Here is a 25,078-nt window from a genome sequence, read left to right as displayed (position 1 = left end):
AATTCTGTCAAAATTTCTCCTTTTCATTAAATCACTTTTTAAAATCTATCTTTTTGAGCAAGCCTTATCCTGAGATTTAAAGGTCATTGTTAATTTTTGCTTGATCAAGCTGGTGTGAGGTCTTATGAAGCAAGATTGACAGAGCTAGGGGCTTTCTCTTTGGAGCAATGAAGGATGAGAGGTGACTTAATATAAGATTATGAGGTGTTTAGATAGGGTAGACGGCCAGCACCCTTTTCCTGTGGCAACAACAGCATGTACCAGAGAACATCAGTTTAAAGTGAGTAGAGGAAGGTTTAGGGGAGATGTCAGAGGTAAGTTTTTTTACACAGAGAGTGGTGGGTGCCTGAAATGCATCACCAGTGGTGGTGGTAGAGGCTGGTACAATAGAGACATTCAAAAAACTCTTGGAGAGTCACATGGATATAAGAAAAAAAAAGATGGTTATGGGTGTGACGTAGGAAGGATTAGAATGTTGAGGAGTAAGATTACATAGATCAGCACAACATCATGGGCTGAAGGGCCTGAACTGTGCTGTAATGTTCCATGAATAACATTTTTTCAACTCACATATCTTGGTGCATGTGCAGATGATGAGAGTTTACATGTCATCACTATTATCTCGTCTGTAAATTGCTCCTCATGTAGAAGTGAGTGAAAGAATGTGTGGTGTTGATGGGAGTGTGGGGAGAAGAAAATAGATTTGTGATGGTGGGTGTGGCCATGTGGTGTGACTCATTTTTAAAAAATCTCAACTTCTTCCTTTTGGACATCCCTAAAATAGATTTTTGCTATTGAGTACTATTGAGCCAGATTGTGCAAGAACTACCTCACCAAACCTGACCTCTCCTCTTTGTGTTCCAGAGGCTTCCATTGATTAATCATGTATGCAAAGTCAGAGGAGCTGGCAAGTGGTGACCAAGCCACAGGTGCCAAGACAAAGGCTCCACCTGAGGATCATCCTCAGCTTGGACTGTCTGTCAGTGGCCATTTCCACTTTATATGTGATCAGAGACGTCTGAAAAACATTTGAGTGATGTAAAACATCTATATTAACCGAAACATTTAACAAAATAAATTCATTCAGACCACATGAAGATGTTAGTTAATGAAACACTTAAATATTCATGTAAAAAATGTAAAAGACAAGCCAATTCGCTTATGCATTTGTCATGAGAATGTTGGCAACCCCCAGCTAATGAATGGGATTGGATGAGATGTGTTGCGTATGGCTGGCACAAGGCCCCTCAGCTCAGTACATTACAGAAAGTGCTGGAGGAACACAGCAGGTCAGGCAACAGGCCAAGCAAAGAAATTGACTGTCTTTTGTTTTCCATGGGTGCTGCCTGAACTGCCGAGTTCCTCCAGCAATTTGTGCATTATTCCAGAATCTGCAGTCTCCTTGCTTATCGCAGAACACTTGAGAATGCCCCTGAAGCCTGCGATGTCTCGGTATGGAACTGGATGTTTGATGTGCCCGCCGTCTGACCTCTTGCTTGTCCTGAACTCCCACACCAGTTGGAAGGGGCTTTATTTTATGTGCACTCCTTCAGAGCATGTTATTGCATTCAAGGTGCTACATAAATGCAAACAGCCTGGTTGAGGAACAGGAAGTACAGCAGGTTTCCCTTATCTTTGGATCAATGGTATGATTTTTTTTAGTTTGTTTTTGCAATATTGAATAACCAGGAAAAGATAAATGCTATGACACAAATATCAAGCAAAGAAATTGCAACCAATGTCCCTTCAATAAATAAAAAGCACAAAGCCTTTTTAAAAAACAGAAAACAAAGGCGATAACCACAATTACAACAAATCGAACAGTGGTCACGAGGCATTTATTTCTTTGCGTATGATGCTCCACATTCCAGAGGATTGGGCAGTGGATATTCCTAGAATTTGCAGTGGATTAATTGGCAACACTCGGTCTCAGACCAGGTCTGATGTAGAGTCTTGAACCAACGCATAGAGCATTTCTTTGCCTCCACAGACACTGCTTGACCTGCCGAGTTCCTCAAGCAGTTTGTTTTCATGCTCCTGATTCTAGCATGTACAGACTGTTGCAGTACAGAAAAGTGCTAAAGAAACTCTGCAGGTCACGCAGCATTGAGAGGAAGTAAAAGGCAGTCGACAATTCGGGCCTGAGTCCTTCATCAGGAATATATGTGCAGTCTCTCGAGTCTTTGTTAAATCTTGGACAGCTGTTTCAGCTGGAAGACCAGCAAGTTTTGTGTGGACCACAGGAACCAGTATGAAATGGAAATGGCATGTTTAAAGAATTCCTGTTAATTTCAAGCATAGGTCTCAATGATACAGTACTAGTACTGTAACTAAACTCTTTCTTGAGCTGTAACGTCACCCAAACTAATTGAAACAGATGTCCCCTTTGCCCCTTCTATTCAAATTTTGGCAGATGATGTGGAGGGTGCATTAGAAGCTCTCTCCTCTGCCCCAGCTATAGATATTTTAAGCCCCAAGCCTTATTGAAATCTAGGATTGCATCACTTAAATTGAGTGACAGGCGGCTGCTTGTTGACAGTGCGTGTGCGGCAGGATTGGATGTGGAGGTAGAAGGAAGTTTAAACAAATGTACTTTCTGGGATGGTTTCTGACACTGTGTTGGCTTGTTGCATAAATGTCAGACACTGCTTGCATAGGCTTCTCAGTTAAAATTGCAAAAACTAGATGCTGACAATTCTCAATGGACAAAGTAAGAGTGTCATCCATCCAGGAGTATTCTTCTGAAAATACACAAGCCTTATAACAAGGTGGACACTCAGTGGCTCAGGCAGTGAATGGTGAAATGGTGAGTCAACATTTTGACTCAGGGCACATTATCTAGACTAAAGAAAGAATAGGCATATCAAAGTGGGGAAACGAGAGGAAAAAGCCAGTGTGGTGTTAAGAAGTGATATGATATTGGATAGAAAGTGGGGAGAGATGGAGAGAGAGATAGAGGGAGATGCCACTGGGGTTGGATGGTTGGAGATAGAGAGAATTGTAAGCATGAGAATAGCGAAAGAAGAGATGGGAACAGTGAAGCCCAGATAGACGTGTGGGTTACCTAAAGTTAGAAAAAAAATCGATGCTTATGCAGTTGGGTTTAAAGTTGTCTAGGTGGAACATGATGTGTTGTTCCTCAAGTTTCAGAATTCAGATTTATTGTCAAAGTACATACATGATTTAGTTTGTTGTTGAGGAGTCTGATGACGGAGGGGTAGCAGCTGTTCCTGAACCTTTCCTGATGGGAGCAGCAAGAACGGAGCATCTGTTCTTGGTATTGGTCCTTGATGATTGCTGCTGCTGTCCAACAGCAGTGTTCCCTGTAGATGCTGTCAGTAGTGGGGAGGGGTTTACCTGTGATGTCCTGGGTTTTACGCTTAGAGGAATTGGTGTCCCTATACCAGACAGTGATGCAGCCAGTCAACACACTTTCCTCCACACATCTGTAGAAATTTGCCAGGATTTCTGATGTCATACCAAACCTCCGCAAATTCCCAAGGAAGTCGATGCACTGACATGCTTTCTTCATGATGTGTTGGGTCCAGGAAAGATCCTTCGAGATAGTGACTCCCAAGAACTTAAAATTGCTCACCCTCTCCACCTCTGATCCCTCAGTGAACACTGGATTGTACACCTCTGGCTTTTCTTTCCTGGAGTCAACAATCAGCTGCTCAGTTTTGGTGACATTGAGCGCAAGGTTGTTGATCCACCATTCAGCCAAGTTTTCAATCACTTCAATTGAAATCTGAAGTTTAGGTTTGGCTTCACCCTGGCAATGGGCAAGAGGCCAAGGGCTGACCTATCAGTTAATTGAATGCATTTGTTATGGTTGGTGTGTCCTCCTCTACATCGGTGAGGAGATCTCAAATGCAGATTGGGTGACTACTGATCACTTTCACTCTCTGTGGCTCTAAGATGGAACTCCCATTTGGTAACTATTCGAATTCCTCTCACCATTCTCAGACAAACGTGTCTGTCCTCGGCCTCATCTATTGCCAGGATGAGGCCAAATATAATCTTGAGCCCTTAATTCCAATCGCATGAATATTGACTTTTCTCTCTTTAAAATATTTTTATTAATTTAATATTACGTATATATTGTTTATATATTAAGTAATTATATAGCTTTCTATAATGCAATACAGAATATGAGTCCATATACACTAGATTATATAATTCACATGTGAATTATACCTCATATTGTAATATTGAGATGTACATTGTGATTATCTAAATAGACCAACCTCTTCTAGTTGTCGAAAGAGACAAAAATAAGACCAAGAGAAAAAAGAAAAATAAGGAAGAAAAAAAACATACTAATCTATCTCCTCTCACTAATCACAGTCACCAACAAATAAAGAATTGAGTGTCAGCTCTCCGACATTGGATAGAAAATCCCAAGAGCACCCTTGCCTAATTAATCAAATTAGTCCATGAATATCCTGATGTTGATCCTCTATGTGACAAATCTAAAATTTTTGAGGCCTCTCTGATTCATATGTTTTGGGAGTGTTCATAACTACAAGAACATTGGGAACATTTCTTTAAAGCTCTATCACAGATTTTTAGGATTAAATTAGGAACATGTCCTTTTACTGCTTTGTTTGGTTATTCTCTAGAAAAGACGATTTCCTTGAATTCAACTTAAAAAAGAATAGTAGCTTTTACTTCATTGGTGGCCAGACGAGCAATTTTGATAAGATGGAAAGACAGCAGAGCACCAAATCATATGCAGTGGTTACAGAATGTTATGTCTAGCTTGAGTTTGTAGAAAATTAGATATAACATTGAAGAGATCAAGGTTGAATTTGACAAGATATGGGGCCCAATACTGATTTTTCTAACTTTAAGTACCTCCCTCCTCTGTTTGGTTCCACTATTCCTATCTCTTCTTCACCTATTCTCATGTTTAATTTTCTCACTTATCTTCCCACCTCCTAATGCCCTCTCCCTCTACCTGACTTTGCATATCTCCAACCTTCTGTCCAATTCCCTAACACCTTTTTCACCTCTCTCCAGCATTCCACCACATTTTTTCCTTCTTACAACAAACACAACAACACAGTCCAGGCCTTTCAGCCTTCAATGTTGTGCTGACACATATATTTCTTTAAAAAGTACTAAACCCTCCCTATCCCATTACCTTCTATTTTCCTACCGTCCATGTGCCTGACTAACAATCTCTTAATGCCCCTAATGTTTCAACCTCCACCACTATCCCTGGCAAGGCATTCCCGGCACCCACAATTCTCTGCATAAAAAACAACCCTGAAGTCTCCCCTAAACTTCCCTCCCTTCACTTTGTACACGTCCTCTGGTGTTTGCTATTCCTGCCCAGGGAAGCAGGCACTAGCTGTCCACCCTATCTACGCCTCTCATAACCTTGTTGACCTCTGTTAAGTCTCCTCATCCTTCTACGCTCCAAAGTCTCAGCTCTGCTAACCTTGCCTCATGACCTATTTTCCAATCCAGTTAACATTGTTGTAAATCTCCTCTGCACCCTCTCCATAGCTTCAATATCCTTCCTATAATGAGGTGACCAAAACTGAACACAATACTCTAATTGTGGTCTCACCAGAGATTTGTAGAGTTACAACATGGCCTCTTTTACTTTTGAATTCTATCCCCCTATTAATGAATCCCAGCACCCCATAGTCCTTCTTAACTATCCTATCAACTTGTGCGGTGACCTTGAGGATTTGGACCCCAAGATCCCTCTGTTCATCCACACTTTAAGTAACTGACCATTACTCAGCCTTCTGGTTTGTCCTTCCAAAATGCATCACCTCATATTTATCCGTATTGAACTCCATCTGTCACTTCTCTGCCCAACTCTGCATCCTGTCTATATCCTCTTGTAACCTTTGACAACCTGCAGCTCCATCCACAATTCCTCCAATCTTCATGTCATCCACAAACTTACTGACCCATCCTTCTGCCTCTTCACCCAGGTCATTTATAAAAAATTACAAAGAACAGGTGTCCCAGAACAGATCTTTGTGGTACTCCCCTAGTCACTGACCTCCAGGCAGAATACTTTCCTTTCACTACTACTCTCTGCTTTCTACCTGCCACACAGCCAAAGTTCTAAGGATTCCATGCCTCATGACTTTCTGAATGAATCTCTCACAGGGGCTCAAACGCTTTGCTAAAATCTATATAGACCACATCTGCTGCCCTACCCTCTTCAATTTCTTTTGTTACATCCTCAAAAAAACTCAGTTGGGCTTGTGAGGCACGACCTTCTCACAAAACCATGCTGACTATCCTTGGGTAGACTGTATACTTGACATCAGCCCTTCCTACATTAGTCTAGATAAAGTGTCCAGACCCGAAACACTAACTGACCATTTCCTCCATGGATGCTGCTTGACCTGTTGAGCTCATCCAGCTTCTTATTATTTGCTCAAGGGTGCTGGATCTGCAGTTCTAGTGTCTCTGCAAGCCTCATAATTATTCCAAGAGGTTTATTGACTGTTTCATGCAGATGCTGTCTCGGTGCCACCAAAGAGACTGCTGAGAAATAGGTTTGTTAAAGACCTCACATAGTTGATTTTCAGACAGGTTGGTGACTTGATTGTCTTCATCTTCACACTGACAGTTGAAGAAAGTCAGCCAATGTGGCCAGATTTCCCTCCGAACTTAATAAGATTAAATTATAACACTTAACAATTCTACTATACTTGAAACTGTGGGAGAAATTAAATGTTTACAAATAAGTAATGCAGTTTTGCTGAAAAAGCACATTTGGTAGAAGCATTTTATAAGACTCCCTAATATACCATTCCTTTGATTTAACACATAAAACTCCACAGCTCCTTCTCTAATGGAGCATTTAAGTAGCTCACCCACTTCATCTGCTTTCTATATCTTTGCTCAATAACTGTCTACCGGTCACCATATGTGCTTTGGTTAACTCATGCTTTGCCAGCTCACAATGGGGCCAGGAGCTCAGAGAAAAATGCTGGCCATAGGAGAGATGGAAGCTGCTGTAGACTGATGTGGCTCACTCTGGACTGGCCAGATTTGATTTAGGGAGGAATGCTGTCAGGGCAAAGACCATTCTCCCATCAATTGTGGAGACAACTTGATAGCTTGCCTCATGTTTGCTGCTGGGACATTTTTAACACAGCATGTATAATATCAAAGTACCATAACTGAAAGAAAGGGCTATGGTGGGCTCTTAAAGGCCAATCCTGTCCATGCCGAACTATTATTCTGCTTAGTCCCATCGACCTGCAGCCCTCCATACCCCTCCCGTCCATGTATTTATCCAATCTTCTCTTAAATGTTGAAATTGGACCCACATCCACCACCATTGCTGGCAACTCATTCTACAGTCTTACTATCTTCTGAGTGAAGATGTTTCGCTTAATGTTTTCTTTAAATGTTCCATCTTTCACACTTAATCTATGTCCTCTCATTCTTGTCTCACCCAACCTCATTGGAAAAAAACCTACTTGCACTTATCCTCATAATTTTGCAAATCTCCCCTCATTCTCCAATTCAACCTTTCCCTTTTACTCAGATCCTCAAGTCTTTGCAACATCCTTGTAAATTCTATCTGCACTCTTTCAATCATTGAGATCTTTCCTGTTGATCGGTGACCAAAACTCCACACAGTACTCTAAAATGGGCCTCACCAAAGTCTCATACCACTTCAACATAACAGTCCAATACTCAATACTTTCATTTTTGAAGGCCAATGTGCCAAAAGCTCTCTTAACAACCCTATCCATCTGTAACACCACTTTCAAGGAATTATACATCTGTATTCCCAGATCCCTCTGACTGACCACACTCCACAGTGCCTGACTGTTTACCATATAAGTCCTATCCTGGTTTGTCCTCCCAAAGTGCAACACCTTATACTTCTCTGCATTAAATTCTATTTGACATTTTGCAGCCCATTTTTCCAGCTGGTTCAAATCACACTGCAAGTTTTGAATGCCTTCCTCGCTATCTGTACCCTAAACTTAGTGTTATCTGCAAATTTGCTAATCCAATTTACCAATTATCATCTGGATCATTTGTATAGTTCACAAACAACAATGGGTCTAGCACTTGCCTTTATAATCTAGTTGACGTTTCTGCCATTTTGACTTTCACTGTGACAATCAGACATCCATATCTTCAGCTATCCAATCCCAATGTCCTCTATCTCTCTTTTCTTCTTTTAAAAGCTTGCCAATGCTTGTCTTTTTGAACTAATTTTGGTCACCCTCTTGTGATTTGACGCTACATTTATCTAATTAAAAAAAACTAAAGGATAACTAGTAAAAATGAGACTGAGGGGCCTATTGGTGTCCTACTTCAAGGGAGGTAAAAAGTAAATGTGCTTTTTTCACAAAAAAATACAATGATAGTGGTGTCAAAAAATGAAGGCATTGTTTAAAGGGCTATTTTTTTTTAACCAGAAAGTAATTGATATGCAAAGTGCACTGCAAGAGGAGGTGATGAAGTCAGATACAATGTTTAAGAAGCATTTATGGAGACACTTGTAGGCAAGGTATAGAATTAAATAATCCTAATGGATTATATCCAACTAGGATTTGTGTAGATGGGTAAAGAGATCAGCATGGATGTTGTGGACCAAAGGGCCTCTTTTTGTGCTGTACCACTCCTTGAAAACAAATAGCTTTTATTGCAATTGAGTTGTGCATGTCCAAGTCAGGGAACACAAACTTCAGATGCTGGAATCTTGAGCAAACATTGAGACACTGGAGGAACTCAGCGGGTCAGGCAGCATACATCAGTCAATGTTTCAGGTTAGGCCCCTTTATCAAGAGTAGGGAATCTGGAATCTTTGGGGAGACCTCACCTGGACAAATTATCCCAATCTTAGAAGTGGTGATATCCTTGGTCTTATGATCAGTGAAATGTGAGTTGATTCCTGGACTGAGAGGGTTGTCCTGGAGAGATGTTGAGTAAGATTAGTTGATACTCTTTGGACTTTGGGTCAATGGAGCACACAAAATTCTAGGAGGGATTGACAGAGTAGATGCTGACAAGCTGTTTCCTCAGTCTTGGGAGACGAGAATGGGAGTACTGTCGCAGGACAGGAGCGACAGACATTTTGAGCATTTGAAGAGAAACTACTCTGAGGAATGTGAGCCTTTGGAATTCCCTGCCCAGAGGGGTAAGCATGGTTAGTCACTAGGTATTTTCAAGACCAGGATAAATAGACTTCTGGATGGCAAAGGTTCAAGAAGCATTGTAGTAGGAAAATAGTCAGAATAGGTATTATTGAGGAGCAGAGAAAGCAGACTATACGACTTAATGCTAATTCCATTTTTTTGTGTAAAAATTGTATTGGGCAATAGAACTGCAATTTTTTTTCTTATGGTTTATATCGCTTAGCCCTTTGAGACCATCCTACTACTTAATCAGTTCACAATTGCCCTGTTTTAAAACCAGTTAGTCATCGTGGTCCTTAACCCTTACCAGAAAAGGGAAACATTTAAAGGCGATTTCTGGCTCAGTTTCTTTTTTACATAGATGGATCAGGATGCTAGGGGAAGTGGTAGAATCAGATACAATAGCCCACTTTGAGGGAACATTTAGATGAGCACAGGAGCAGGAAGGGAATGGAAGGATATAGACCATGTGCTGGCAGTTGAGATGAGCTTAAATTGGCATCATAGGCAGATCAGACATCATAGGTCCAAGGGGCTGCTTCTTTGCTGTACTCTTCTACGTTCTGTGTTCTCAGTCTCTTTAACCGAAGCAAGAGTTTGCCACATGGCTGAGACATGAAGGGTTAATTAACTTTCTTTTTGTGGCAAATCCTGGCTGTGGATGCTGCGGTTTCTTTCCTTCTACAAGCTGTGAATGGGGAGGGAATTTAAAAAAAAGTGACAAAAGTGAAACAATCTGGGGCTGTTGAAGGAGTGCAGTTGTTAAACACACACAACAGCTGGGGTTAGGTAATTGCAAGCAGTTACACAGCCACAACTTTCTCACAAGTTTAGAGTTTCACTGTTAGGCATTTTGCTGCTGTCACAGCAGAGTTTTGGGTGACACGATTTCACTCTGAATATTCACTTGGGCTGGGATGAAATTGGAATCAAAGTGGGACCACTAATCTGCTTCCTCTCACCTCCCCTCTCCGGCAGTCAACACGGTAAGAATTTGGGAAAAAAAGTATTCCTTGAAATTTGTCACTAGTGACAGCTTAGGCATAGAAATAATGATATTGGAAACGACATAATCAAGAAGAGCTGTAGAAGGTCATTTGGCCCATGATACCTCTTTGACGGAACTCTGCAATTATATATAATCCCCTATTACTCTTATCCCACAGCTCTGCAAACAAGCATCAGAGGAGTAATGAAAATGTAACCTAGGGTATGATTTGCCCCCTGTGTCTGGGAACCCCATGATTTCTCGCCTCAGCCCACCCCTCATGCTTATTTGATCCTGCAAGTCCTTGGGCATGAAGAATTCCACCTGCCAACCTCATGCTGGGAAGGCAGAGTGAGTAGATGATCCTTTGGGATTTGTGTGAAGGCTGCAACCATTTTTGCACAGCTGTCCCACATATTTGAGATGCAAAGCAAGTAAATATCTGTCCCTATAAGCATAGCACAGCTTGTTAGGTCTCAAATATCCTGCACTGGATGTCCCAGTTATGCCGTTCAAGGGAGAATATGTGTACAGAGACTTGCTGCCATTAACTAATCAGCTGCCCATCATCCAGATGGAGATGATACCCAGATCAATGGGTTTCTCTGGAGTATTAGCGGAATTTACATGTTTCCTTACTAAACAGGAGGAAATCATTGGACCATCAATCTATCCTGGCTCAGAGAGCAATATCGTTCCCTCACTAATTTTTCCTATAACTTTTAGCCCCCATATTCTCACCAACTCCTCCCAGATTCTATCACTTACCTATACCTCATTCCCAATCTTCAGGATTTAGACCTTGGGCCCCCTCTGCAACTGGATCCTTGACTTCCTGTCTAACAGACTGCAGTCAGTGAAGATGAGTAACAGCATCTCCTCCAGGATCACACTCAACACCAGCACTCCTCGAGAATGTATACTCAGTCACCTACTCTACTTCCTATACACCCTCGAGTGTACAGCATTCAAACTCCTTCATACTTGTCAATGACTCCATAGTAGAGGCCAGGTATCAAATAACAATGAAGCAGATACAGAAAAGTGATTGAAAATCTAGTAGTGTGGTGGCAAGATAACAACCTCTCAACACCAATAAGACAAAGGAGATGCTCACTGACTTTGGAAGGGGAGGGGGGGGGGGCAGAGTCCATATCTCTGTCCACATTAATGGCATTGAAGTCAAAACAATAGGTAGATGAAGAAGATAGTGATTGCAACTCACAGCGTAACATAATTTTCCCTCCCTGCTGAGGACTCATCTCCCACTGCCTAGGAAAGGTAGCCAGCATACTGAAAGACCCAAGACACCCTGGACACACATTCTCCTCTATCCTCCCATCAGGGAGAAAGCTTAAGAGTGTGAAAGGATGCAACAACAGGCTTAAAGACAAGTTTCTTCCCTGCAGGTATCAAGTTCTTGATTGAACCCCCATAACAGTGCTATAATGCTGCCCGTGATTGGTGCAATCCTTTTCATTGCAATCCTCTACTCTGTAAATGCTCGAGATAACCTGATGGTCAGTTCACAGAAGAACCATTCTCACTGTACTAGGTATTTTTAATCATATGAAGGTAAATTTACATTTTGGTCAATCTAGCACAGTTGTTAACCTATTGATCTGCACATCAGTGGGACCATCTGAAGGAAACCCATGCAGTCACAGGGAGAATGGGCAAGCTACATAGAAACAGCACTGGAGGTCAGGAATGAATCTGTGTTACTGGAGCTCTGAGGAACCAGGTTTACTGGTTGTGCCGCTGTGATACTTCAGTTAATGCCCCAATGTAGAGTATAATCCCCTCCCTGCACCCTCAGTCTTGATTCCAAAACATCAACTATTTTTTTCTCACTGGCACTGCTCGACCTGCTGAATTCCCCTTGCAAATTGTGTTTGTTGCTTCAGATTCCAGCATCTGCAGTTTTCTATTGTGTCTCCATCTTTGTGGAGTGCACAAGTAATGTTGTACAGTCTGCATGATGTTGTGCAGTCAGGGCCAATGAATTAGGCAAGTGTTGGCTGACCTACTGAGTATTTGTTACTTTAATTTCAGATTTTCAGCATCTGCAAGTTAAAAAAAAAAATTAATTCACTTCAGCTGAGTGGTTTGCAGCCATTTCACAGGATTATTTGAGTCAGTCATCTAACTCTGGCTCTGAGGTCAGAGAGATCAGGACTGCAGATTTCCCTTCATCAGCGAACCCGACAGATGTTTACAACAGTCTGGTGTTTACATATCACCATTATGCACACCAAATTCACTGAGCCTCAGTTCCTGCGATTTAATGGCCTTGAGACATTTTACCTTGGCTTTTCTGCTTTGACAAGACCATAGTTCAGTGTGTCCCTGTCACCAGGTCATTTCGTGTAAATTAGCCAGATTCCCCAATAAATGAAAAGTCACCGGACCTATTCTTGAGATTACAAGAAAACTTTAGAAGACATACTGCAACATATAAGACCTTGACGGGGCATGAAGCCTAATAAGTCTAATAGCCTGAATATGCCTGAGATTGTCTAATCCTGGAAGCTTAGCAGCCTGGTCAGTACTTGGAGGGGTGACCGCCTAGGAACACCTGGTGGTGTAGGTTTCCATGAGGGGTGCTGGACAAAGTGGTGACTCTGTCATGTACGTTACATTCTAAATGGAGTATTATGTGACAATATGGAACTTTTACCTTTACCTTGACACGGTAGATGATGAGACATCCATTAACCGGAGAGTCTTGAACGAGGGGATGTAAGCACTTGTCATTTAAAAGTGAGATATGTAGAAATTTCTTCTCACAGATGGTTGTAAATCCCTAGAGTTCTGTGCTACAGAGAGTTGTGAAGACGAAATCATTGGAAATATTTAAAGTGGAGGGAGCTAAGAATTGGAAAATGAAAGACTACGGGGAACTAGCACAGAGTAGGAGTTGAAGCTTGGAACAGATCTCCCATGAATAAGGGATTTTGTGACTCATGTAGCATCACAATATGCATCTCATCACCAGAGCTCAATGTTCCCACCCAGCCTAATGTACTTGCAATATTTTAGAAACATGGATTTGTGTTTCTATACCACCTTTCATGACCTCATGGAGACTTATTTTTCTTTGCAACCAATGAAATTCAAAATGTCATCAATTTCGCATAGCATGTTTTTACTGATAGTTTTGCAATAATTTAACTGATGTTCTTTATGATATTGATATGTATTGGACTATCCAAAATCATGTTTTAGGATCACCTGCAAGAACAGAAATGCCTAGATTTATAATCACTCTCAGTACAGCACTGCTGTGAGCTGAAAGGCAATCTGGATTATGGCTTTGTTTTTTCCGAGAGTACATGAACCCAGTTTTCTGGACTGGAATGACAACATTATTAGGGATTAATGGGATGGTATACATGTATATATTTCAGCATCTGAGCTTGAAGTAGCACCAGGGGATCAAAGGAATGGCTATTGCTTAGTGGGTTGAAATTGCAGCAGATTGGGGTGCAGCTAACTCGTTCCTTTCCCAGAGAAAAGCTAAAGCCACTTCTTTTCCTCATGTATAAAGAATCTGAACAGGAACAAATATCCAGTTGCATGAAGCATTCTCTATCTTACCTCAAACATCTACCACAACTATAGTACCCAGATAATGTGCAACTACTGGAGAAAATAACTCATAGGTTTCATATCATCCACTCGTAATCAATGAAGGGAATTAAGAGTTTCCATCTACTGATCTGAGGTTTTACACAAGGCTAGCTCCCCAAAGACCTGCCCTATGTGTGGCACACCTGTATTTCCATTCTTTGGTCGATGGTGATCAGCTGTTCTTCTGGTGAGTTTGCTTTTGAGAGGTTAGAGGTTTCGCTTTGACCTGCACTCTCCTCAGCCATTCATGCCTCGGCTGGGGGTTAAAGGAAGATTGTTCTCAGAAGCTAACCATATCCAAGTAATGGAGCAGAATTTATCCAAATGGGGTAACTTCACCGTGTGACATGGATTGGGCATGTGTCACGTGGTTTCCCCATCAAGTGTTTGCTTTGTCATGGTAAAGATACTAATATCTTCCAATTTCATGTTTCAGAGAAGGGTGTGACATTCAGGTGGAGACTACACCAATATGAGCTTGCCAAGAATGTTCCTCAGGATTGATAGGGTCAAGCGCCACCAAGAGGCAAAGGGTTGGAGTAATTCCAGAAAACGTCACTGCTGATACTTGACATTGACTACAACGGAACCAACATGGCAGCTTCCTTTCTAAATATGGCAGCTGGAACAGAGCATGTCAATGTAACAGACAGGGTAACATTTCAGACTGTTGCCATGGTGACAAATGGCACCAACACAACTGCCACTCCACAGCCCGATGCAGAAATTGGGAGATCAAGAATGGGCCTGGTCCTTGTTCCCATTGGAGTTATTACTATTATAGCATTATCTGTGGCCATGGTAAGTCTGTTTGTTAATTATCTCTCAAAATACTCAAAAGGGAAATGTTTTCAAGGTTAAGAGGGAGGAATAATTCTTTCAAAGAGGTACAACATGCTGATTGACCCACCCAATGTAACAAGTTCATCTGAAGATCAGAGAAAAAGCAGATGTTAGAAAGAACCACTGATGGAATTTAAATGTATGTATTTTTTAAAATTTAAGATATAGCACAGAAACAGGCCCTTGTGGTCCACGTGCCTGTGCAGCCCAAATACCACACATCAGTAAGCCTACAATTTAGGTTTTAGAAACTACAACTTAGAATTTAACTCTGATAAGTGTGAGGTGTTGCATTGTGGTAAGTTAAACCAGGGTAGGACATGGGTGGTGCATGAAATCGCCTGAGGTGCATTGTAGAACAAAGAAACCTGGGGGTACGGGTACATAGTTCCATGAAAGTAGTGACATAGTTAGATAGGGTGGTCAAAAAGGCATTTGACATGCTTTTCTTTATCGATCAGTGTTGTGTATAGGAGCTGGGGCATTGGGATAGATTTGTACAAGACATTGGTGAGACTACCCTTTGAGTATTGTGCACAGTTTTGGCCACCTCATTTGGTTTCCTAGTTATAGAAAAGATATTAAGTTGGAAAATGTGCAGATAAAGACTTGTGAGAATGTACAACGATTGGTGGGGCTTGAATTTTAAGGAGATGCTGGATAGGCTGGGACTTTCTCCCCGGAGGCTGACGGGTGGGACCTAGAAGTGTATAGAATCTTGAGGGTCATCGATAGTAAATAGTCACAACTTTTTTCCCAGGAGAGTAGAATCTATAACGAGAAGGCACAGACTTAAGGAGAGCTGGAAAAGATTTAAATGGGATCTGAAGGTGCACCTTCTTCACACAGGGTCGCATGTAGATAGAATGAACTGTCAGAGGAAGTGGTAGAAGCAAGGACAGCTGTTACATTCAGAAGACATTTAGGCAGGTAAATCTTAGGCAGATTTCAAAGGTATAAGCTAAATGAAGGCAAGTGGGACTAGCTTAGCTGGCATGGATGTTGGGCCAAAGGGCCTTTTTCCATGCTGTAGAACTCTGAGACAAAAAAATCTGAGGCAGAATGAGCAAGTGCTGGAACCCAGCTCAGGCAGCATCTGTGGAAAGAGAAATTGAATTAATGTTTCCGTTTAAACACCCATTGTCACAACTGAGAAAGAGAAATAAAATTAACCAAATTCCTTTTTTATTCCTCTTTCCCAGTTCTGACATAAGTCCTCTGATCCAGAACGTTAATCCTATTCCTCTTTCCACAGATACAACCTGTCATGCTAAGTGTTTTTCCAGGATTTTCTGATTCTGTTTGTGGTTATAGAACAGGCCCCAACCCCTCTCACTGTTCTTCATGTTCCGGTTCTAATTTTAGTTAGATTTGCATCTGTGGTGAAAGTTATGCTGTTCTATATGCCAAAATGATTTAGCTACTGCTTTTGAATTTTGCTTTCAGCTTATGCCACCGACCCTGAGAGTGGGTTTCATTTATGCAGTACACTGGCACAGAATTTGTACTGTTAATTTAATTTTTAATTTAGACATGCAGCATGGTAACAAGCCCTTTCAGCCAATGAGCCTGAGCTGCCCAACGACACCAATTAACCTACAACCCCTGACCCCCTAGGTTTTTGAAGGGTGGGAGAAAACCGGTGCACCTGGAGGAAACCCATACAGACATAGGGAGATCTTACAAATTCCTTGCAGACAATGCTGGATTCTAATCCGGGTCGCTACACTAACCATGCCTTTCAAACCGTGTTGTCCACTATTATTCTAGAGTGCTGACACTTGGCCCCCTATTGATACACTCACCATTTCTGCGCTATATTTTAATTTGTTTTTCTCTTGCAGTTTTCCATTAATGACTAATTTTCCTTTCATCTAGGTACTGTACATCAGGAAGAGAAAGAGGTAAGTGTGCTTGGTCTGATCCTTAATTCTGGGTTGAGAACTCTTGTGGCCATCAGCATTTTCCACATGTATAATTAATTCTGCTGGCTGCTGCAAGGACATTAATGTGGGAGTAATTTAACTCAGCTTCCAGATTTTACAAATGAGAGATGATGGGCAGGCAGCAAGGGAGAGTGCTCAAATATTTCAAGGCCACGCGCCATCATTTTAAATTTTATCTGGGAAACTAGTAGGCTGGATTAGGAGAAGTGTAGGACTGACTGCTATAGAGACAGAGAACATAGAAACAGGCCACCAGATCCATGCTGACCAGTGGAAACTCATCCATATTAATCTAATCTTCCTGCACATCCCATGGGTGATTCAAGTGCTTGAGAGATTATTCTTAAGTGTGGTCAGTGACTTTGCTTCCACCACTCCTTCTGGCAATGAATTCCAGGTACTCACCAATCATGGAGTGAAAAAGGATCCCCTCTAAATCTATCCCCCCTTCCTCTAAATCTCTGTGCTCTAGTTTCATCTGCCTCCGATATGAAGAGAAGTTTCCAGCAGTCATGTTTGTCTAGACCCCTTTATACTTTTATACACCTCAATCACTTCCTCTCTTAATCACCTCTGCTTCAGGGAAAACAGAGCTCTCCTCTCCAGTCTCTCCCCATGACTAAGATGCATATCCCAGGCATCTTTCTGGGGTAATGGCTCAACCCTGGCTCCAAACTATGCTCAGCAAGCTTGTCAGTATACTCCAGAATGTCTAACTCGACTCACAAGCCGACAGTCCCAACAGCTTCTTATTCAGTGCCCCATTGCCCTCCATGGTTTCCAGTGGCAGAATGTCTGTTTGGGATAACCTTGGAGCAGAATTAACATAGGAACATGGGAGCAGGTAGAAAGTATCTAACCCCTAAACCTGTTCTACCAGTGAGACCAACCTCATCCCCATGATCACCAAATACAAATATATTTCAGATTTAAAATTGTAAGGGATGAAACCAGGACTAAACCATTCAGCCATTCTACTATTATCCATCTGTAACAATGACTCTGTTTCTCATCTTTGGAATGTGGGAGAAAACCTGAGCACCCAGAGGAAACCTATAAGGGTCACAGCGAGAACATGCAAACTCCACACAGACAGCACCCAGGTGAGACCCAGGACAGCGTTGGACCTGCATTGCTGTTTCCCTACCAGCTGAGCCAATATGGCTATCCAGTCTGGCAAACCTTCATTACACTCCATTTCTCCTCAAATGAGTGTGGAGAAATGTTTCTTCATTGCACGTGGAAGCTATGGAAAGGCTTACCTGATTTTGGGGGCATGAGCTATGGTGGAAGGTTGGACATACTTGGGTTGCTTCCCCAGAGCAGTGATTTTCAAACATTTTCTTTCCACTATGCCATAATCCCTATGCCATAAGTTCTCAGTGATTAATGAGGGATTAATTAAGGTGGTATGTGAATGGAAAGAAAAAGTTTGAAAACCAGTGTTTTAATCATACCCAGTGGTGTATCTAGGTAAAATGGCACCCTAAGGCGAACACTGACATTGCACCCCTCACCCCCAACTGTTAGAAAACAGCACAAAAACCGCTACACACCAACCATGCCACCTGCCATATGATGTGAGCAGCCGATCAGGTACTGTCACAGGGTGGCCAGCGGGGCTGTCAGCGGGCGGCTGGCCAATGGGGCCTTCAGCAGGTGGCCGATGGGGCTGTCAGTGGCCGGTCGATGGGAGCTAACAAGAAGCAGCTGGCTGGTGGGGCCATCAGCAGGTGGTCGGTGGAGATGTTAGTGGGCGGCTGACGGAGCTATCAGCACATGGCTGGGGTGGTTCAATATGGGATCAATGGGCAAAATGGCTGTTTTCCCTACCTATAATCCCCCACAGAGTTGGAACTGCTCTGCGTTTCTCTGGCTGGTGCTGGCACGACCCCAAAGCGGCCCGATGAGATGCCGGCCCAGAGCAGTGCTCCAAGGTGCTCAAGTTAGTGGGATGTAATCAGTTTTTGGGCAGCCCAACTAGGGTCTTGGATATTGGATGGGCAAGGTGAGGACAGGGGCACCCCCCCCTACAAGTGGCGCCCAGGGTATGTGCCTTAGTTGCCAGACCCTAGATACGCCTATGATCATACCTAATTGACTCGTTATGTGCATGGTTTCATAACTCCTAAGGAAATGGGCCAATGACAATTTTTCTCAAGCAAAATATTTCAAGTAACAATTGAGTCTAGAGCAGTGATTCTCAACCTTCCCTTCCCACTTACGTACCACCTTAAGCAATCCCTTACAAATCACAGAGCACTGATGGCATAGGGATTTCTTAAAGTGGTATGTGAGTGGAAAGAAAAATTTTGAAAACCACTGCTCTACAGCATGGGAGGCTGAGAGGAGACCTGATAGAATTTTTTTAAATCAGGAAAGGCATTGATAGTGTGGACGGTCAAAAAGCATAACATACTGAAGCACATGTGTTCAAGATGAGGGGGGAAGTTGAAGGGAGATGAGTGATGCAAATCTTTTTCACAGAGATTGGTGGGTGACTGAAATGGGCTGCCAGGAGTAGTACAATAACAGCATTTAAATTTCTTCCAGATAGAAGATGGAGGGGTCTCTAACATGTTCAAATAACACAGCTTTAGTTTGATTTGGACTTCATTGTCAGCACTGATACATGAGTCGAATGGCCTGTTCCTGTGCTGTACTGTACTATGCTCAAATACTGGAGGAGAGAGAGGGAGGGAAGTAGAAATGTTCATGGAGGAAATTCCAGGGTTTACAGCATTGGCAGTTAAAGCACACAGATGACTTAGGTTAAAGAACCAATTAGGTGCATTCCAAAGTTTGAAAGAATCAGGGGACCTGAAGTCAAAAGCCATTTGGTTGACAAGTGAATTGTTTAGAATTTTGAATTGTTGTGCAAAGTGATCCTTTTGGGTTCTAAAGTGTGGAGGCCTTGGTTTAGCAGGCAGCACTCTCAACGCTGAGACAGATGTTGAAGGGGGTCCTGGTCCTGCTCCACAGAAAGCTCCAGCTGGAGTACCAGTGCTCTTGTTGAGGAAGTGCTCCCCTATCAAAGGTCTCACCTATCAGTGCAATGTTAAAACAACTCCCAGTCTAAGGTGCAAACGAGCAGGGAACTGCCCCAGTGTTTCACCCTTAAATGATGGTCACTTAAAGCAGTGTGTCAAGCCATTGCCACACTTCTGTTTGTGGGAGTTTAGCTAACTCAAACTAGCTGTGATGTTTCCCACATTATAATAATCATAGCATTTCAAAAATACTTAACAATGATTGGATATTGAGCATTTGGACTGACCAGAGACTGTACAGAAATAGAATCATAGATCACTACAGCAGAGAAACAGGCACTCTGAACTAATATTCTGCCTTGTTCCTTTAACCTTTACCTGTACCACAGCCCTCCATACCTCTCCCATCCATGTACCTATCCAAATTTCTGTTAAATATTAAAATCGAGCCCACATTCACCACCTACTGGCAACTCATTCCACACTCTCACAACACTCAGAGTGAAGAACTTCCCTGTTAAGTTCCCTTAAAAATGTTACCTTTCATCATTAACCCATGTCCTCTATTTCTTGTCTCTTCCAACTTCAGTGGAAAACTCTTGCTTGCATTTACTCTACCCCTCATGATTTTGTATACTTGTCTTTCACATTTCTGTTGCACCTCTGGGATCATTGGTTTTTGGTTCAGTAGTTGGAACAATAGAACCATAACAGCACAAAAACAGGCCACCTCAGCCCAACTAGCCTGTACCGAACCATTTACTTTTCCTAGTCCCACTGACCTGCACCCAGTCTATAGCCCTTCATATCTCTCCCATCCATGTTACTTGTCCAAATTTTTCTTAAATGTTAAAAATGAGCCCACATTTACCATTTCAGCTGGAAGCTCGTTCCACACTCCCACCACTCTCTGTGTGAAGAAGCTCCCCTCATGTTCCCCCTAAACTTTCCCCTTTCATCCTTAACCCATGTCCTCTGGTTTGTATCTCACCTAACCTCAGTGTAAAAAGCCTACCTATATTTTCTCTGTCTATCCCCCTCATAATTTTAAATACCTCTATCAAATCTCCTCTCAATCTTCTATGCTCCAGGGAATAAAGTCCTAATCTGTTTAATCTTTCCCTGTAACTCAATTCCTGAAGTCCAGGTAAATCTTCTCTGCATTCTTTCCATATTTCCTGTAATTATGTGACCCAAACAGCACACAATACTCCAAATTTGGCCTCACCAATGTCTTATACAACTTCAGCTTAACTTCCCAACTCCTTTACTTAATACTTTGATTTATGAAGGTCAATATGCCAAAAGCTCTCTTTCCAACCCTATCCACTGAATTTCCTGAAAGTGATGCAACTTTCAGGGAATTAAGTATCTGTATTCCCAAATCTCTCTGTTCTACCGCATGTCTCAGTACCCTACCATTTACTGTGTATGTCCTACATTGGTTAGTCCTTCCAAAATGCAACACCTTACACTTGTCTGCATTAAACCCCATCTGCCATTTTACACCCCATTTTTCCAGCTGGTCCAGATCCCTCTGCAAGCTTTGAAAACCTTCTTTACTGTCCACAATTTCTCCAATCTTGGTTTCATCTGCAAACTTTCCGAATCAATTTACCACGTTATCATCCAGATCATTGATGTAGATGATAAACAACAATGGTCCCAGCACCAATCCCTGAGGCACACCACTCATCACAGTCCTCCAATCTGAGAAGCAATCTTCCATCACTTTTCCCTAGCTTCTCCCATCCAGCCATTGTCGAATACAGTTCACTACTTCACATGAATACCTGGTGTCTGAACCTTCCCAGACTAACCTCCTATGTAGGACCTTATCAAAGCCCATGTAGACAACATCCACATCCTTTCCTTCATCAACTTTTCTGGTAACCTTCTTGAAAAACTCTAGAAGATTGGTTAAACACAACCTCCATGCACAAAGCCATTGTTAATTATCCCTAATCAGTCCCTGGCTGTCTAAATAATTGTATATCTGATCTCTTAGAACACCTTCCAATAAGTTACCTGCCACTGACATCAGGCTCACCGGTGTATAGTTTCCAAGGTTATTTTTGGAGCCTTTTTTAAAAACAATGAAACAATGTGACCTATCCTCCTGTCCTCCGGCTCCACACCCGTGGCTAAGGACATTTTAAATATTTCTGCCAGAGCCCCTGCAAGTTCTACACTAGCCTCCCTCAAGGCCCGATGGAATATCTTGTCAAGCCTGGGGATTTATTCACCTTTATTTGCCTTGAGACAGCAAGCACTTCCTCCTCTTTTATCTGTATGGGGTCCATGACCTTTTTGCTTGTTTTACTTACTTCCTGAGTTAATATTGATGAAAAATAAAGATTTAAAATCTTCTCCCATCTCTTTTGGCTCCGACCACTCTGATCTTCAAGGGGACCAATTTTGTCCCTTGCTATCCTTTTGCTCTTAATGTATGTGTAGAAACCCTTAGGATTTTCTTTCATATTGTCTGACAAAGCAACCTCATTTTTTTTTAGCCTTCCTAATTTCTTTCTTTTCTTGCATTTTTATACTTCTCAAGTACCTAATTTGCTCCATGTTGCCTATACCTGTTATATGCCTCTCTCTTCTTGCATACCAGATCCCCAATATCCTTTGAAAATCAGTTTCCCTATACTTTCTAACCTTGCCTTTGATCCTGACAGGAACATACAAACTGTCCTCTCAAAATTTCACCTTTGAAGGTCCTCCGCTTACCTGGAGGTCCTCCACTTACCAAGCCTGGAGTTTCTGACAAGCTTCCAGAGAGATGAAGTAGAATAATATTTCTTTCCCACCTCACGTACTGGGTCACAAGAAACTGATTGTAGTTTTCTAGTCTCCCAGAATTGTCCTTGGAGTCCTAAACAAATGAAAAATCTTCAGGAAATTTCTGTGAGTGGTAGCTGGGATTTAAAAAAAAAATATTAATTTTCTATGAACACTTTTGATCATCATTGTATTGGATAAGAGGCTCTTTGAAGCCACAACGATTCTGCAGTTGGCGATAAAAAAAAACCCACTTGCTTTCTTACTGGCTGCTGGCAACCAATGGTGGAGGCCAGGTGCTAGTTTTTGAGAGGCAGGGGATTGTGAGGTGAAGCCTCTGTGTTTAAGTCCAAGTCCAAGTCCAAGAGGCAATCTGGTTATACAGGGTATGATGATTGAAGATTGGTTGAATACTGCTTCAAATTCTTTACAGTGCTAGCCAGAGCTGAAGGAATTACTGTAACCATCAGAAAATCGGCTCTGTGAAGCTGAGAGCTGGGCCCAAAGGGGCCAGCTGAGATCATCTGCCAGCAGATGCTGGGATTAATTCTCCAGTCCTTTGTTAGGGAACTCCCAAGGATCTAAAAGTAAAGCTTCCTCTCCCATCAGTATTATGTTTTCATTCACGTTCTTCCATCTGTTGCAGTAGAAGAAAAAAAAAAGAACGCCTTTTGTAGAGTAGTTTGAAATGAATGGTGGGTCTTTATTAAAACCAGATCTCTTTTTAGAGATATTTATTTCCCTGATTCTGTGGTTAGGATGGATTTAGCACTGGCCCGACCCTGACTTTTAACGTCTTGTGGTCTCGTTCACAGGCAGGATGTCCTAAGGTCTTGAGCAGACTCACTCTAACTGAATTTGTGCAGCTGGGGTTTTGTTTCCAGCCAACTTGTGACAATCAGAGGCCAGGGTGAATGACACATCCTTGCCCCTGGTGTCATGTGGTTGGCAAGCTTTGCACTGCCGAGGTGACATTTACTTCCATGGGACGTTGACCACAGAAACCACTGTCATTTGTGGCTGGCCTGTGTTTTTTTCTCTTTCTTCCTGCCGGCAAATTCATTCATTAAACTATGGACACTCGGTAACTGAGATAAGAGAGGGAAGGGGAGGGTCCTCTCTCACTTCCTCTGGCCAGAGGCCAATGCACCCCTCCTCCCCCATTCATGAACATACATCATTCTAGATGAAAGGAGAGGCTTCAAAACTTCCAACTGCTGTAAGACATGAATTCAAGTCGACAAATATTTGCACTGTTCCACTTAACACTTTAAGCCCCAATTTTAAATCCCAGTAGAAGCAGTAGACCTGGCGAAGGTATGGGTAGGGAGGAAACTGAGCCAAAAGCTCAGGACGTAGGCTGTGAGATCCAGGCAGAGCTGGGATGTGTTGGATTTGAAGATGAGATGGGCTTTAGCCAGATTAATATACTCCATCTCCTCTCCAATCAACCCACTGAAATAGAATCCTTACCTTGAACAGTCATAGATCATGGAAGCAGGCCCATCCCACGTTGATCAAAATGGCCCATTGACCTGCATTTCCCCCATATTCCTCTGAACCCATCCTATCCATGCATCTGTCAAATCCTTTCTTAACCATTGCAATAGTATCTGCCTCATTTACCTCTTCTGGCAGCCCATTCCATACTCATACCATCTTCATTGTAAAAACATTACTCCTTAGATCCCTGTTAAATCTCTCCCCCTTACCTTAAACCTTTGTCCTCTGGTTACCAAATCCCCTACTCTGGGCAAAAGGCTCTCAGTGTTCACTCGATCTATTCCTCTCATGATTTTGTATACCTCTCATCCTTCTGCACTCCAAGGAATAAAGCCCCAGCCTGCTCAGCCTCTTCCTATAGCTCAGGCCCCCAAATTCTGGCAACATCCTCATTATCTTCTCTGTATCTTCTCCAGCTTGATGATATCTATCCTACAGCAAGGTGACCAAAACTGAAAGTAATATTCCAGATTGGGCCTTACCAATGTTTTGTACAGCTGAAACATGACCTCCCAACATCTGTACTCCATATTGTGAGTGATGAAGGTCAATATGCAGAAAGCCCTTTTGACAACCCTGTGATGCCTCTTTCAAGGTACTGTGCACCTGTACTCCAAGATCCATTTGCTTTACAACACTGCCCTGATCCCTACTGTTCACTGTGAAGGTTCTACTCATGTGAGACCTCCCAAAATGCAACCCCCACATTCCATCAACTGCTCCTCTGCCCTCCTGCTCAACCAATCAAGATTCTGCTGCAATCTCTGACAACTATTTTCACTATCTACAATACCAGATACTTTAGTGTCGTCTGCACTAAATCAAACTTGCAGCACAGGTAGGGATGAAATCCATTGGAAAACTGTCTTAAAATGGCTGAACAGTTAAACAGGAACATCTGCAGATGGTATACATATGTGTTGAAGAAACTCACACAGGTCACACAGCATCTATAGGAAGGAAAGGGTAGACTACGTTGAGGGCCTGAGCCGTTCATAAAGGCATGAGCAAAAGACATCAGGCACCTGAATAAAAGGTTGGGGGAGGAGAGGAGAAGTGGGAGGAAGGGGCAGGAGGAAGAGACCAGGCCAACAGGTAAGTTGTCCAAATTCTTCTTAAATGTTAAAAATGAGCCCGCATTTAAGATGCCATAGGTGGATATAAGTGGGAGGGTAGAAGAGAAAAAAAGCTGAGAAGTGATAGTGGGAGGGAATAGCTCTCTGAATAGAGAGGAAAGGGAAGGGGTTGGGG

At 42.3% G+C, this 25,078-nt stretch overlaps 1 protein-coding gene across 2 annotated transcripts in view; it reads left to right on the top strand.

Annotated features, from left to right (window-relative positions):
* LOC138763339 (uncharacterized protein C3orf18-like) overlaps nucleotides 1-25,078 on the top strand; it is a 73,835-nt gene that overhangs the window by 42,046 nt on the left and 6,711 nt on the right. For both annotated transcript variants that reach the window (XM_069937315.1, XM_069937316.1), the window contains exons 2-3: nucleotides 14,198-14,562; nucleotides 16,483-16,508. In XM_069937315.1, the coding sequence (XP_069793416.1) occupies nucleotides 14,356-14,562; nucleotides 16,483-16,508 (233 nt within the window). In that variant the 5' untranslated portion in view covers nucleotides 14,198-14,355. The remainder of the gene's footprint in view (nucleotides 1-14,197; nucleotides 14,563-16,482; nucleotides 16,509-25,078) is intronic.

Source organism: Narcine bancroftii, chromosome 5, assembly GCF_036971445.1.
Source record: "Narcine bancroftii isolate sNarBan1 chromosome 5, sNarBan1.hap1, whole genome shotgun sequence".
NCBI lineage: Eukaryota > Metazoa > Chordata > Chondrichthyes > Torpediniformes > Narcinidae > Narcine > Narcine bancroftii.
This window is presented reverse-complemented; position numbering and strand designations above follow the sequence as displayed.